The 16,370-nt window shown below is 44.4% G+C and overlaps 1 protein-coding gene across 1 annotated transcript in view; it reads left to right on the top strand.

Annotated features, from left to right (window-relative positions):
• Nucleotides 1-13,810: 13,810 nt before the first annotated feature.
• The window catches only part of ACVR1C (activin A receptor type 1C), a gene marked incomplete at both ends in the record, with an annotated part of 30,204 nt that continues 27,644 nt past the window's right edge, over nt 13,811-16,370 (top strand). The window contains one exon of the mRNA XM_080621675.1: nt 13,811-13,883. Coding sequence (XP_080477801.1) covers nt 13,811-13,883 — 73 coding nt within the window. The remainder of the gene's footprint in view (nt 13,884-16,370) is intronic.

Genomic DNA, 16,370 nt, shown 5'->3' with positions numbered 1-16,370 from the left:
CTATGACCGGTACACTCACCTGGGAATAGCAAGTTTGCTTTATTCCCAGTTGGAAGGAAGAAAAACCCACCATGCTTCTAGTGCCTGAACCAAAAAACTGTGCCATGACACAGGCCAAAGCATGCCAGGAAAAGCAACGCGCAGCCATACATGGTTTACATCAGTCTCTGCTCATCATCGTGGAAGAGGGGCTGCAATAGAGACCTCCGGAAAACGTGGAGGAGAAGCTGGAATGTTCTCGGTGGAAAGTGCACTTTCTCACTGGTTACGGACTCATCTTGTTAAAAGAGCTGTGTGAAGTCTGCAAAAGGGATCTGCCAATGGGTATGGGACATCTGCTCACTGGGTCAACGTGTTCTGTGCCAGCCAGACTGCTCAGAGGTCAAGGAGCATGGTCCTCTTGGGGACGGTGGCCTGCAAAATGATACACCAAAGTGCCTGCCAGCTATCAGCCTTGGGAGACTCAGTTATTTGGGGCATTTTTGTTGGTGGTGCTTTTTTGTTGGTTTGATTTTGTTTTTTGGTTTTGTTTTTTTTTATTTTTTCTTTAAAGGTGTCCCCCTTTCCGCCACAGTCGTTGCCATGTGTTGCTCTGTGTGCAGTGGCGTTTGTCCCAGCAACATGTCTAAATTGAGGGGTGCAGCCCTGGCACAGCAGCATGTCCTGTTTTCCAGTCTGGTGTAGCTCCTCAAGGACTTTCTTTATACTTACAGATCTAATAAATATCTCTGCTTGTTCTTGACAAAGGTGTTCCTACTGTATATCTGTGGCTGGGTCAGCAGCGCTGTGCAGCCCCCATGGGCTGTGCTTCCCCCTGACCTGGAGCAAGGCGGGGGTTACATCAGATGGGGAAGCTGGTGGAGGCCGTGGCTCTGCTGGAGGGTATGTGGGGTGTGGGATGTGCAGTGCCCCGGGAGCAGAAGAGGGAAGCATCTCACAGGAGCTGCTCTGTCCTCCTCCCTGCTGTGTGGTCAGCTGCTTGTGGGGCTTGAGCCCATGCTTCAAAGAGCCTTGTCCTGGCATGTTTCATCTTTGTGAACTGCATGAGTGATGAAGCATCTGATTCACAGATGATGTGAGGTGGGTTTTAACAATTACCTAACACTGATAATTACAAATTCTGTCTTTACAACTGCAGTCACTACCAAAATGCCAGCCACATTTTCCAGTGCAATAACTGAGGGTTTCACTGTCACAGAAGCCCTGAGCTCCTAAAATCACTAACACTTGGATACTGGCATCAGTTTTAGCAGCTCCTTGTGTTTGTGATTATGCTAAAATCTGTTCCTTTCAACAAGTGAAAAGCTGATGGCTGTGTTCAGCCTCAACACCTGTATATTTTTAATCTTCCTGTAAGCATCTGGGAAAGCTCTAATTTTTTGGTTTTGGTGGCTTTCACAGCATCTAGCAGGAGCCAGCACGCTCTGACCTGATTAACAGGTCAAACAGGTCAGGGTTAAAACAGCCCTTTAGGAAAGGGAGGAGGAGGCAACTAGTTACAGTACTGCTCAGCTTTCACGTCAGTTCAGAGTTAATGCTACACTTTATGGCTGCTTCTTTCTACTGATTTAAAGATACTGGAGTGCTTTAGGTGGAGTAAAGCTGCAATATTTATCCCTTGCCAGTGTACAAGTGTAAAATCAGGATCTAGCCCTGGGAGTTGCATCAGGATTTTACCTGGTCTCCATGTTAAATTTGAGAAGAAACTTCTTCTCAGTGAGGGTGACAGAACACTGGAACAGGCTGCCCAGGGAGGTTGTGGAGTCTCCTTCTCTGGAGACATTCAAAACCCGCCTGGACACATTCCTGTGTAACCTCATCTAGGTGTTCCTGCTCCGGCAGGGGGGATTGGACTAGATGATCTTTTGAGGTCCCTTCCAATTCCTAATGTTCTGTGATTCTGTGATTCTCCTAATCACTTAAACTACAGGAAGAGCTTTTAAACATGTGATAGCTCACCGGGGTGTGCAACCTCCGATAGCCAACTTGCTGGCCAGGCTCAGTCTGCTGAGTTCCTTTGGTCCAGATGTTTGTGAATACAATACAACAGAGAGCCTCAGTGCCACTGTTGGAAGTGGGGTGTCTGTTCCAGGTTTTCCTGATGCACGTAATCATACAGGTGTCTGTAGCACTGGGAATTTTGCTGAGCACTCTTCTTGTTTGTACCCGCAGCAGCCAGCCTGTGTGGTCTTGCCAGGGGTTGTGAGCTGGGCTGGTGTCCTGGAGCTCTGAGCTCTGGCTAGACCCTTGAATAGCCCATGAGGTGTGGAGTTTGGCCTGGGCAGGGTCTGGAAATGCCACAGGCTCAGCCCTGTGCTGCCCAGACCCTCTGAACCTCAGGACATGCTGCTGCTCGTGTGCTTACCTGATTCCTGCTCCAGCAGCTTCACTGGGATATGTGTGTGACAGCTGAGGGCTGCAGCAGTTCTCTCCATTGAGTGTTGGGGTAGGCACCCTGTGGAAGGACTGTGTGAGCGTCTGATGCCCTGCTGCCCTCCACAGCCCTTCCCAGCACAATCCACCCTTCTCTGCTGGCCGTGGGCACGCTGGAGCCCATCTGCCACCATTTCTGTCTCCTCCTTACCAAACTCTCCCTCTGTACCTGTTCCTCCCTCACCTGTCTAGGAAGTTGTCCTTGTGCCTGGACAACTTCTCCAGGGCAGTACCTTCAGCTGTGCCCACCTTCCTCTGATCTCTGGAACTGCTCTTTCCCTTCTAGGCTGAGAGAAAAGCTGTGCATCGGCTATGGAGAGCTGTGCCAGAAGGAAATCACACTTAGCTAGACCAGGGATGTTTTTTGTTAAAGACATTAAAATCTGCAGTCAGCTTGTTCCTTTGATCTTAAAAGATCGTGACACACTTGATTGAAGCTCGATGACTGTTGCTAACTAGACTCAAGGACTTTGCATCACGCCAATCTCTTCCCCAGAGGTCTCTGCAGCAGTCTTTTCCATTTTCACCACCCAAAAACCCCCTACCCCGAATACCATAAATATTTCAGATTCACAGCATAGATCTCTTTTTATTCTTGGAATGTTCTCCTGGAAAACCTGAGGCTTTAAAACCTACCCAAGGTGGCAGAGGAGATAGAGAACTGTTGGATGCTAGCCAGGAACTTGGAAAAATAGCTGGCACATTACATTCCCTACCTCCAATAAAGAGAACGTATCTTTAATATAAGTGCTGAAATGGAGAAAATTGAGAGGAATAAGGATAGTGGAACCACTAATAGAGAAAAACTTACCATAACTTAATGTACAAAGCAGCTGAAAAATGAGGGAAAAATAATGCCTACCCATTTATTCTTGTTTGATTATTTACTGTATATGGATTGTGCAGTCTTTAATGCATGGAGTTAAAAATAGCTTAATATTTGTCATACATTTGAGCTGTTTAAGAAATCTCCCTGTATCCTGGGCTGCATCAAAAGGAGTATGACCAGCAGGTCAAAGGAGGTGATCCTGCCCCTCTACTCTGCTCTTGTGAGACCTCACTTGGAGTATTGTGTGCAGTTCTGGTGTCCTCAACATAAAAAGGACATGGAACTGTTGGAACAAGTCCAGAGGAGGGCCACGAGGATGATCAGGGGACTGGAGCACCTCCCGTATGGAAACAGGCTGAGAAAGTTGGGGCTGTTCAGCCTGGAGAAGAGAAGGCTGCGTGGAGACCTCAGTATCTGAAGGGGGCCTATAAGGATGCTGGGGATGGACAATTCGTTAGGAACTGTAGTGATAGGACAAGGGGTAACGGGTTAAGACTTAAACAGCGGAAGTTTAGATTGAATGTAAGGAAGAAATTCTTTACTGTGAGAGTGGTGAGGCACTGGAATGGGTTGCCCAAGGAAGCTGTGAATGCTCCATCCCTGGTGGTGTTCAAGGCCAGGTTGGACAGAGCCTTGGGTGACATGGTTTAGTGTGAGGTGTCCCTGCCCATGGCAGGGGCATTGGAACTTGATGATCTTAAGGTCCTTTCCAACCCTAACTATTCTATGATCCTAAATGCAGAACACAAACAACAACAAGCACTGAACATCAACGCTCCTACCCTTTGTTCCCTTGGCCGTTTCCAGCAATTACCAGTGGATGGTTCAGTTTTCCTTTTGCTTTTCCTCATGAATCTTCTGTCATCTCGCTCCCCTGCAATGTGGTTCCTAAACTGGGCCTCCAGGAGCTCCCCATAGAAAATCCTCTGCATAGCCCTGATGCCCAGTACATGCTGACTGACCCAAAGCCAGGGTTAGTGGTAGGAAGCCATAGGAAGACTGAAATGGTGTGCTTTTGTCCATACTGGTATAGAAAGAACTGATGAGGACATGTCTTGGGAACATCCCCAGCACTGTTTGCCTCTCAGCAGTGGTCTCTCTGCTTGTGCTTTTCACAGGTGATTAATGGATGAAAGGTCAAGTCCTTGCTATGTTAGGTTGGGCATGAAGCAGGGCACAAGCTATAAAGCTGGTCTGGGCTTAGCTCATGTTTCACACTTCACTGCAGAAGGCAACAAAGAGGAGCAAGCACCAAGTCCCTGAGTCAGCAGCTTCATCATGCTCTGGCTTTGCTGCCATTTTCCTTGCATCTGCTGCTGTCTCAGCACCAGCAGTATCACGAGAAGGAGGTGGCATGGTCAATGCAGGGATGGTGAGAGGAGGAACACTGCCAGGCATCCCAAGAAATGGAGGTAAGGAGCAGAGTGGGCAGTCCCATTAGCGAATTAACTGTTTAATTGCACTCTTTAGACACTTCTTATGTCTGAATGATGCTAAAAATGTTCTGAGAAGTTCCACTGTTACCCTCCTCATTAAGAAGGCACCTGCTCAGGTTAATGTGAACTTTTAATATAGATTTATGGGCTACTGTTTAATAGATCTTTAAGGTCCCTTCCAACCCATTCTATGAAGATTCTGGAGCTGCAGAAAGCAGTGTTTGGGGAGAGGGGGTAGGGGCGGTGCCTAGGGAACTGTAAAATGGTTCTTGGAACAGTTTGGGATTTTTTTGACTCTTTTTCTAATTGCTATGGTCAGCAATACAATGTATTTACAGGAATGTATTATTCTGATGGCAGTTTCTTTAAGGTTTCATAGAATTTTTGGATGAACAGAGTGGGGAAACAGACTGCAAGACTTTTTGTTGCAAGACAAAAGAGACAGCTCTGTAGTTAGAACACTGACCTGGGATGTAGATGGCCAAAGTAAGTGGTAACTACTGACGTGTTGGCCGTTCTGGGATGTCCGTAGATTTCGTTTTGTTTTGCTTGCACAAAATTTCAGTAAGTCTCAGTGTTGTCCTGATGTGGAGCAAAACAAATTACAAAATAAGATTCTTGTTTTCCAGCCAGCTCTAGAAGTACTTCCAGTTGGCAATTGTTTTTATGGTGTTATCAATTTCCAGAGACTCTTAAATCCCCAGGATACGCTGTTTCTGTTCTACGATGAACCATGCCATGCAAACATCTAACTTGGGAGCACATTTGCCTCACAATACCTCGAAGCGTGGTGGGTTTTTTTGTCTCCATCCCTTGTTTTATTGTTCTCTTGTTTTTTGCTGGCATTTGGTGTGTCAGAGGCCTGATGAAGTTTAAAGACAAAGGGTGAAGGATCAGTGATTGTGAATAGCTGGGGACCCAAATCTGCAATCACTGAATGCTCTAAAAACACAGTAAGATGTGAATAAGCCGCTTTTCTCCCCCTCTCTGCCCTTAATGTGCTTCTTAGTAAATCCTGAAGTACTGTTTCAACCAGTGACCCATTAATACAGACTTCTGCCTCAGCTCAGATATTATCAGCAGGAGCTGCTCCCAGCAACTCCTTGAGTGAACCCCAGCTGTTGGCATTGGGAGGAGGAGGGAGGGCACTCACTGCTCTTCATTCTCACTTCCACAGTAATAAAGACATACATAGAGAATTCTACTTCTAAATCGCAGAAGTTCCATTTGAATTCAGGTGTTGTACTTTGTACTCTTTACTGTATCTCAAAACAGTTCACCAAATTTGTGGCTGTTGAGCAACACTGGTAACCTGAAAAAACCCAACAAAACAAGAAGAAGCCAGTGTACACAGGATTTGAGCCCATACGCTGCTGCTTTAACAGTAGGCTTTGTTACATACCATAGTAAACTTGGGTACTTTCTAAAAAGGAGCTGTGGTTGAGAGCTGGAGGCAAACAAGATACACAGTATGGAGAAGAGGGTTGAGAGAATATAAATGGGTTCAGTGTGGTTTTGTTCTATCGGTTTCGTCTCTTTGGGTTTTTTACCCTGCATCAATAGTAGCTATAATGCCATTTATTTACATGACGCCTATTGAAGGTGGTTAAAACCTGACAGTTTGAAATGCATTGCTCCAGATTTCAAAGATACCATATAATACCAAACATAATAGCATATAAAGTGCCTAGACAATTAATTTTTCAATGGCCTAGATGGAAACAAAAGGTCTCAAGTGTGTTTTGAAGACAGACAGCATTATCAGTATTAAATCACATGAACGGGTTTAACACAGATAACATTGACAGCATTGCCATGTGTTGTGTGAAAAAGCTGGATAGAGCATTTGGCATGAGAGGTATGATGGAGAAATATAATTAGTATTCTGACACACTACTTTTCTTTCATAAGTACAAATATAAATGTGGGGGGAAAGTGGAAGAAACTTGTTAGATATTTAAATATACTGCCATTATCCATATTCTAAGTGGTAGGGATTGATTTGTGTCAAAAAGCCTTACAATTTCTAGTAGGTATGTATTGAGATCCTAAATAAGGTACTCTGGCTTTAGCATGCAAGTATCTGTAATGTTGGTTTTCATAAACAACATTATTCATTCACTGGAATTATTTGGTCCATCAGTCCACTACCCTACTAGGATTCTCATATATGTGTGTGTATACGTATGTATATATAGGGTTTGTGTGTCCAAACTGGTATTTAGTTGGTGTTTAGACTTGACTTACTGATGTATCTGTTCAAAACAGTAGAAGGAACATTGTCCAGAACAGCGGGGGAGGCTCGTGCCTGGCGCCAGCTTTAGAGATGACATTCCCACCCCTCTGTTCTCTTCCCCTCGTGTCCCGTCTGCCAGAAGATTAGGCATCCTGTCCCCCGCAAGTGTCTTACTTGGGACAAAAGCACCATTTTTTTTGTTACTGGGTGTCTGGTAACTTTTCCTGAGCTCAGCAAATCCCTTCTAAAATGAAGCCATCTCTGCAAGTCCCTACATCAGACCGGATGAGTCCAGCCTTTGACAATGCAGTGGTCACTATTCACTGAATGGTTTGAAATCCCCTAGGATGGGCTGCTAATTAACAGGTCTATCAATTTTGTTGTGATATTTGCTCACTCTCAATGTGCATGATGTGAATAAAACCAGAGTTTTTGAACTATGTGAATATATAAATTTGGTAAAATAACACATATAATGTAACCTCCTGGAGGGGGTTGGATAGATGCAACCTATATTCCTACTTGTTCCAGCTGGTGGCTCTACATTCAGATGGACAAATCCTCTTCAATTTGAGCGGAGTGTTTCCTCTCCACTTTAGTGGAACTAGATTTATTTTTCACTGAAACGTTCTTGACTGAATGCATCATCAGTGTTCTACCATAACTCAAACCAAAAAAAAAAAAAAAAAAAAAAAGAAAGACTGGTTGGCTTCCCCCCCCAATCTAGGTATCGTTTTAATTAGCTTTTTCATGTAATTTGTCAGTAGTGTATTAAAAGTAATTTACTGCTTCTTGTGCAGGGTTCCATGGCACTGACATTATAGATGTTACCTGGGAACAAAGTTAGTATCATGATAGAAGAAGAAATAAGATTTCTAGCAAATAATTCTCAACTTTTTGCATCCTTGACTGCGATTAGCAGTAACTCCACCATGTGAGCTCCCTGAGCTCTGGGGCAATGGCAAAGAAAATACAGCACTCACTTCACATTCAGCAGGTTCTGAGCAAAGAATGATTCTCGCTGGGGGCACAGGGCAGCGCAAGAAACCCAGGGAAGAGGTTTCTCCTCAAGCAGTTACACCCCTGCTCTTCCACAAAACTTGCTGCAGAGCAGCGTGTCAAGGATGGCGTCATGGGTTGCATTTCTGTCCCTCGAGGTGCACTGGTGGAGCTTGTGCAAAAGTTCCAATTTTATTGTAAGTGGTATTTCTTATGAGAGCACTTCCTTTTCAAAATTACTTTGGTTTTAGTTATCATCCACTTGTGTTTGTTGCTCCTGATGCAAATCTGCCCACATGGGTCTTGTCAAGAAATGAAGATAAAAATGTTCCGAAATGGAGTATGTTCCATTGAATGGAATGTTCATGAAATGGAGCAATAATTTTCTGTGAGCCTCCTTACCCTGAAAATCTTATATTGAACTGAGGATAGAAGATTGTTGGGGAAAGGGGAAAAAAAGCTGAAATGAGAACTGTCACAGGAAATAGGGAAGCCTGGAGGGGGTAAGGTTTCAATTCACCTTTTTCAATTCTGGGCAAGCTTGTGCTGCTTGAGAATTGTGTACTGTGTTCACTCCTCTATGATATAACGGGAGGAGAGAATCATCCTGGTTAGAGATAGGACTTCTGAAGTCAGAGCAACTGCTCTTGCACACCTTTACAGTTTTTCCTTCAGCTCTGCTGCTCGTTAGTTCTCTCACTGCACCATCAGCAGCAGCAGCAGCTACTGATGGTCTATCCTGTGGTGATAGATCACGTAATAGTGTGATTTCCTTTGCTAGGTCAAATATCCATGTAGGCTACTGTCTTCGTTCAAGGGTACAAATGTAGAGATGCCTTGCAGGCTGAATACAAAGGGAATATTGCAAACAAGTGTAACAGTGCTCTCATTAGAGCATCACTGACACCATTCAGCACCCCCTGTTCCCTGAGCAAACCAGAGAAACCCTTCTTCCACAGCTAAGCAAGGTAGTCCATGAGAATTAAGGTTCTGGCTTTTAAACTATCTTGTTGGGTTTATAAAGTCTGAAGCAGAGTTATTAATGTAATTCATCAGCAATAAACTATGCAACCATACTGTTTCATAGATGTCATTGGAAAACAATCTTGTAATCTTTGTACATCATCTCAGCCTGATGGTTTTGGTTAGATTTGGTTCAAATAAGAAACAAGAGTGCTCATTATATACATGTTCACTTAAAAGTGTATTCTAGACCAGCTGTCATTTTCTTGAAGGAGTAGAGGTTTGATTAGACTTTGCTATCTAATAATATATTAATTGTAGGTAGCATTTCTTAGACTAGATGTGTTTAACTACAAGATGCCTCCTGTTATCAATGAGTAAAGATAAACTCATGCACATGTGTTATGGGGGATGGTGGGGAATTAAGGAATAGGAAGGAAGGGTTAAGGTTGTTACAATATATAATTAAAATGGCAGACTTATTGTGGGAGAGTTTCATTGTTTCAATGTTTACATGTTACAGATTCTCAACTGAAAAAAAAGGTGCAATTATCATAGTAGATGTGAGAAGGGAAGGAGAAACTAAAATACCCAACAAATGCTAAGCAAAATAATGCTTGGAAAAACCCTCAGTATCTGTCTTATTCAAGGAATAATGTAAATGCAGCAAAAAAATTGTTACAGTGGGGAAGAGAAACAGAAAAGCGCAGACTGACATCTCCATGAACTTTTAAATGAAAACTATGGTTCTGCCTTGTCCTGTGTAGATGATTTAGTAGTGGCTCTGCATTTGTGTGATGGAAGTGCAAGGGTTAACACTACCAAATCTCTGATATAAATATGCCCAGTACAAATCTGTGTAATTTGTTGTAGGAGGTACATACAAGACAAGTGTTTTTAGCTATTTATAGCTGGAGCTCCATTTTGCTTCACTGCAAGGTCAGGCACTTTGCTTTTCTGAAAATCAAACAAAAAATTTGACTTAATAAAAACCATGGTACACCAAGGACAAACTAATTAGGACAAATGGAGTTCGATTTCGGCATTGCTCATGAGAACAGGGAGCATGGCTCTTCTCCTGTGCGCTGCCTTTCAGAGAAATTACCAAAGCGAGCAGCACAGGCTGTTAACAACGGGATAGAAACAAAAGGAGAGGCTAGTCATGATTAAGAGTTGGTAATTACTGTTCTCTTCCTCCCTTCTGGGAACACGCTCCTGGGATGGGGAAAAACCTGTACTCGTGTGTTAGCTGCGCTGAACTGAGTTGTGCTGCTCCAAAAGAGAGTGTGGTAAAACCATTCACCATACACAAGAACATCAGTGGGCAACTGGATGGTGAACTTGTCCACTGGCAGCATCAGGGTCACAGTGAAATATATTTGTCACCATTACACCTGGTCATACTGAGTATATATGTTTTTATCGATTTTGTCACTCCTTTCCAGCACTTGGGTACCAGCTGGCATGTTCTCATTGAGTTTGGCTTTATCACCTGCTTGAAAGTAAGTTTACACATTAGATTTTTCCAAAGGCTGTGAGATACAGAGAAAGGACGTACAGTAAACCACTGGATTCTGCTCTGTTATTTTACTGGAAGGGAGAAAGTGTGGAACATTCTTCCTGCTGTACCCCTTTAAAGCTCGTAATGAAAATCGAAAAGCCTTTCCATTTTATGTAGTGAGATGAAAAGTACATTTGGGGATTCTATTAAAATAAACAACTAACATTTTAAAATCAGAAATGTTTATTTAAAATCAGAATGGACTTTTCATTAACAACTGCAAATTTCTTGCCATCTATAAACTTTGATTCATGTTCTTGACAGGCACAGGAGATACTGTTTTCTTCATCACTTCTGTGAAGCGTGAGCAAATGTGTTCTAGAGAATATTTATAAGAACTGAAGAATAACCATGTCTACTTTAATTACATAGTTAATAATTCTATGTCTTCATACAAAAAAGCAGATGTAATAATTACATGCTGTGAACAAGAGATGACTCTGCATGAGATATATTTACACTTTCTAGTAGCACTGAGCAAATGAAGTTATTTGTAGGTCTTCAAGAGGAGAGAAAGAAAATATGGATTTGCCAAGAGTAGTGCTACATTTATCTGATTTTATCAGAAAGAGGAGCAGTAGTTAGATGTTAGTGAGGATTTTCACACTGTGGCATTACCACAGGCAAGAGAGGATCTACCTGAAAGTAACATATGGCTGAACAGGTACTTGTCAAGCCATAGTCGGAGAGCACCTAATAGCTCTGTGTTTTCAGAAGGGAAGGAGTTGCAAATTTTTCTTCTATTATTTTATCACTTTGACATCTAAACCTGCATTTATTTTTTTCTTATTAGACCTTGGCATGTGTTTTCTAATTGCTTTCCATTATTCATAAAGCAGTAAGGTATATAATATGATGCTGTGTTATGTTTCAATACAATATTACATATACCTACAGTGTTTGCTATGAAATAATCAGCACGCTGAACTTAATTGTAATATGATGTTGTCATTCCCGTTGCATTTAATTGATGATGGGGTGACACAGATGTCCATGGAAGGGGAAGAAGGGAAGAGAAGACCACATGTCTCTGCAGCGACTGGGGACGCTGCAGCTTTTGTCCCCATGCCCCAGGTGACGTCCCTTTGGTCTATATCTGCATGCACACAGAGTTGGGAAGGAAGGCAGACATGCTTCTCCTATGGCATGCATGTTGTGTGGTTCTCTTCCTTACTCCTGGGAAGGCACCTCCCTTGGATACCCCTTTCTTATGGGAGTGCTTAAGTCCTCAGTGGCACCAGTGCTCAGTTGGCCTGGGCTCTTCCACAGGAGCCAGAATAGCATTTTTCAGCTGCAGAGCTAATCAAGCACTTCCCAGGTAAAGGCTTCCATCACTGACTTTATTTCTGCACAGCTTGGCACTCCTTCTCTGGGACATTTCAAAAGAATTTAGTTAGATCTGCTTAGTTTTTCCAAAGCAGGTTATGAAGGAGGATCCAAGGCTCTGGCTCCCAAATCAGCAGGAATGCCTTGCTGTGGTGCTCAGCAGGATGGAGTGGGAGCATCAGCATGGCCATGCACTCAGCATTTACTATTGGCACATTTTCCTTCAAGTTACTTGGGCCTCCATCCTACAGCATCAGACTCTTAGTTGAACTGACTCCTAAATTAATTTGCTAATGTTAGCAGCAGAGCATTGGAATGCCTTGAATTCCCAAATCCCAGGATCTTGATGAAACTCCCTAATTACAACTGCCTTGGAAGAGGTATTCAGAACAACAGTCTCTCAAACTCACCAAGTGAGCGAGTTTGAGGGAGGCTCTGTGTGATCCTAGAGTGGAGAAACATCTGGCATTAGGAGCTAGTAAAGGTGAAGACCTTGTGAATATGGCCAGTGTTGTGATCCAGAACAAATACTTAAGGAAACTTACATGAATAAAATCAATTGGTAGTAATATAATTTTTTCCCCTCAAGCATTTTGATGCAATTATGGAACCTCTGCCAGCATATTTGGAAATACCAGGCAGAACAAGGTAGATTGCAAAAGGCAATCTATATAGTTTTCTTTAATAAAAGACAAACGTCACTAACTTCAGTACCGAAAAAGACTGGAAAAAGATCATTGCTAGGAATTACTGTCTAGGGAAATCTAAAAGGCTTAACAAAGATGTCATAATAATAACAAAGTGTTGCATGGCAGTAATAAAGATCCAGAGATGCATGCTACAATGTGTGGGAAATTGGGATCTTGCTAGTGTTTTTACTTTTAAATAAATATAGAGAAATGGAGCATGTGCAGCACCTTCCTGAAAGTAATTTAGGCCACATAGTCTGCTCCACTAACACTTTTAGTGTAGACTTGATTATATCTTGATTTAGATTTCATTGATTTATTTTTATGATGGTACATGTAAGTACTACTGAGCATTTGGGATTAAATGCTGCAAATGATGTCACAGTGGTTTGTAGTGTGTAAGACAGCTTTTTCGGATGCTTGTGCTATCCAGGCTGTAGGGAGAAGATGGAGTTTATGAGGGTCATGATGAAGAATAGATTATAACAAGACATTGAATGAATGCCAAAGACAGTTCAGAATTTTGCTGTTTGTGAGGAATTTGGCATAGCCTGATGAAGCAACCAAGGGGAAGAATTCTAGATTCCTAGACGGGTTTGGGTTAGAAGGGACCTTTTAAAGCTCATCCAGTTCCAACTCCCTTGTCATAACCAGGGACAGCTTCCACTAGACCAGGTTCCTCTAAGCCCTGTCTGACCTGCCCTTGAACGCTGCCAGGGATGGGGCAGCCACAGCTTCTCCAGGCAACCTGTGCCAGTGCCTCAGCACTGTCATAATAAAGAAATTCTTCCTAATACCTAAATGTTTCCTGTATCAGTTTAAAGCCATTCCTTCCTTGTTCTGTCGCTACATGCACTTGTAAAAAGCCCCTCTCCAGCATTGTAGGCCCCTTTAAGAACTGGAACGCTGAAGAACACTAATATGTATTTGAAAAAAAAACCGTAATTAAAACCTGAGGAGGAGAAGCCGTCATTTCTTCTGGGCTAGCTTTACGTTTACCTGCCTTTGAGACTCTCAGAGGGCTGTCGTGGTGAACCAGGAGGACGTGTAGCGAGCGGTGAGGCGGTGCCAGCCCGGGTTTCCCCTGGCAGACGCGGGGAGCGGAGCTGAGCCCGGCTCCAAGGTCCCTTTCCCTGCCGATCCACGGCACCGGAGGAGGCCCAGCAGGACGGACAGGGGGGCTCCGGGCGGGGCAGCCCCGGCCCCCGCCCCGGCGGGGAAGGTAAGGGCGGGCGGGGCCGGCCGGGCCCCTCCCCGCTCCGCTATAGCTGTCGCGGGCAGCTGCCGGCGGGGCCGGTGCCCGGCAGCAGCATCCGTGGCCACCGCCGATGCGTGGCCATGTGGCGGGCTCCTACCCCCGTGCTGCGGCTGGCCCTGCCGCTGCTGGGCGCCGCCGTCTCGCTGTGCGCAGGTAGGACCGGCACCGGGAGCAGCACCAGGCGCGTCCCGCCTACCACCTTCGGCAACCGGGATGCGTGGTCGCCGCTGGGCGGGGGTGCAGCAGTCGCTGCGCCGAGCGTCGGGACCCTCTCCCCTTTCCCGGGACCTTCCCTCACCACGGGTGCCCCCCGCCCCGCCGTGCGCCCGTTGCTCGACAGCTGTGCCCGCGCCAGGCCGGGTCAGCGCTGTTTCTCGGGAGGTTAAGGAGCTTAATGCATTTGTGACCGACGTGTCCGCGCAAGAAATGGGTCAGCTGGGATTTACGGGGAAAAACCAGCCCGGGGCTGGCTCCAGCCCACGCCCGTTTGGGCACTGCGCTCTCAGAAGTTAATCACAGAATGGTGAGGGTTGGAAAGGACCTTAAGATCATCCAGTTCTCGATTGCTGGGTTCTAGCAAGCGCAACCTGGTGTATCTCGCTCCGAGGGTGTTCGGGTGTGCACCCCACGCTTTGCTCCTGCACCCATAGCTCTGCTTGGTGCTTCAGAGTCAGCTTCGTTGAACTGAGCGCCCTTGGTCATGGTGAGAAGCTCTGGCATCTGCCCCGTGCTGGGTATTCTGTGGGGCTGCCCAGGGCAGTGTGCCCCATCATGTCCTCCCAGCAGGACACAGGGACGGATGGGACAAGGTTCACAAGTGTTGGAGGCTTTGGGCGGGGGCATGAAACACACAGTGTCTAAGTTCTTCTCTTGCACAGCAGGTGCTACGAAACATTCATTCACCTCAATTTTTCATTTAAAACCCAAGCCTATGCTCTCAAACTGCTCTGCAAACCAGCAGTTAGGCAGCATAGGATAGAATCTTCAAATATATATATTTTTTTAATTAGGTTTACTCTAATTTACTTTTCTCTCAATGTTTTCACTCCAGGAGCTTCTTGGTGTGATGCTCATTACACTCTTGCAGAGAGGGGTGGTCATGGCTCCAAGCTGAAAGGAAGGACTGTGCCCACCCCCCCATACGAGTGCTCATATAATCCCTTCTTTTGGAAAAAGAAGAGTAACAAGGCCCCGCTGTTGATGTTTGAAGTACTTCTATAAAGTATTGTACATGTGGTAAATCTTTACTTCCTTCAGTGGGCGTCAGACGTGATCTATCTGAGCTCTATATGTTTGTCTCATCTGTTATTATTCAAGCTTGGAAGTGAACCACAGATACAGACAGCCCTATGCTACCCAAGGTTTTTTATGCTTGAATTGAACTGAAGCATTGCCAATGCTGTGGCCATTACTGCTTCCCTCTGCAGACTATTCAGTACACTAATGAATCTCATTGGCTTTGATTGTTGTTTATATGGAATAGTCTTGCATTGTTTTGCTCTCTGAAGTTTTAGCAGTACTGTTCTCTCTTTTTATTATCCCATTAGTTATCTTTTCAGAGTCTGGATTGGATAAGGGGGTGTGTGTGTATGGTCCAGGGTAGGCAGACATCCTCTGCACCCTTACAGCTCTTCAGAGGGGGCACTGAGGGGACTTACACATACCTAGGAACAGTCTTCAGGTCTTGAGCAGTGGTTGCTGTTGAGTGTATTTACCTGTGCATCTGCTCAATGTACTGTATACCAGCTTACACTCCACTGCAAACCTGTCTGATCAGGGTATGTGACTAAGCATGCTCTGATAAGCTTTTTACCCCCTGTTCTCTGTCATGCAAGCATGTCGTAGTGCCCCAGTATTCAGGTATGTTTGTAGCATTAAGGGGAAAAGTATTTTGCTACTGATGTGGTGAATGGTCCTGCTGTTTTCTGTCTGCTTTGCTGCTGTGGGCTTCTCAAAATTGCTTCCCCCTCCTGGCCCTCACCACCTTTGCTCTCCATCACCTCCATGTGTGCTGTATCAAAAGCTTTGCATGCTCTTCCATACTCTTCACAGCATTATTTCAGAGAATTAGAGACTACTCGGGGTGCTGTAAGCATTTCTAAATAAACAGGAGTTGAGGGTGCAGATTGCAGTAAAGAAGAATGTTGCTGTATCTGCTGGTGGCATGTTAGCCTCTTGTAGCACTCAACACTGAACTGCCTTGTATTTCTTGAGAGCCTTTAGGCATATGCTAAGTTTGTGAAAGTTTGTTTCCCACTTAAAAGCATTTTAATCCCCAGAAAGCAAACCATTAAAACTGTTAGCTATCCCTGATGCATGGCAAAGATGCCTGTAGGTATAGTAAAATGGGTAGGTGTGTATCTTCACTGTAACCGTGGGAGTGTCAGGAGTTTGTGTAGCTGAAAGCACAGACACACAAAAGCAACAACTGCTTACAGCCAGGTATAACATAAACTTGCTGTATAAAAGTGAGAAGCAAAATAGGTTCCTATTGTAAATTGCTACATATTGATAAATATATGAAAATAGCATAAATTGGACTGTTGCTATGTGAGTAGTAATATATTAAAGCAACTTCATCTTCTTATCTTTTTCATGCTGTATAATATCCCTGTACTGAGTTATAGACAGTTGCTGAAA

Source organism: Psittacula echo, assembly GCF_963264785.1.
Source record: "Psittacula echo genome assembly, chromosome: 6".
NCBI lineage: Eukaryota > Metazoa > Chordata > Aves > Psittaciformes > Psittacidae > Psittacula > Psittacula echo.
The sequence above is the reverse complement of the archived record's forward strand: the minus strand, read 5'-3'. Positions and strand labels throughout refer to the sequence as shown.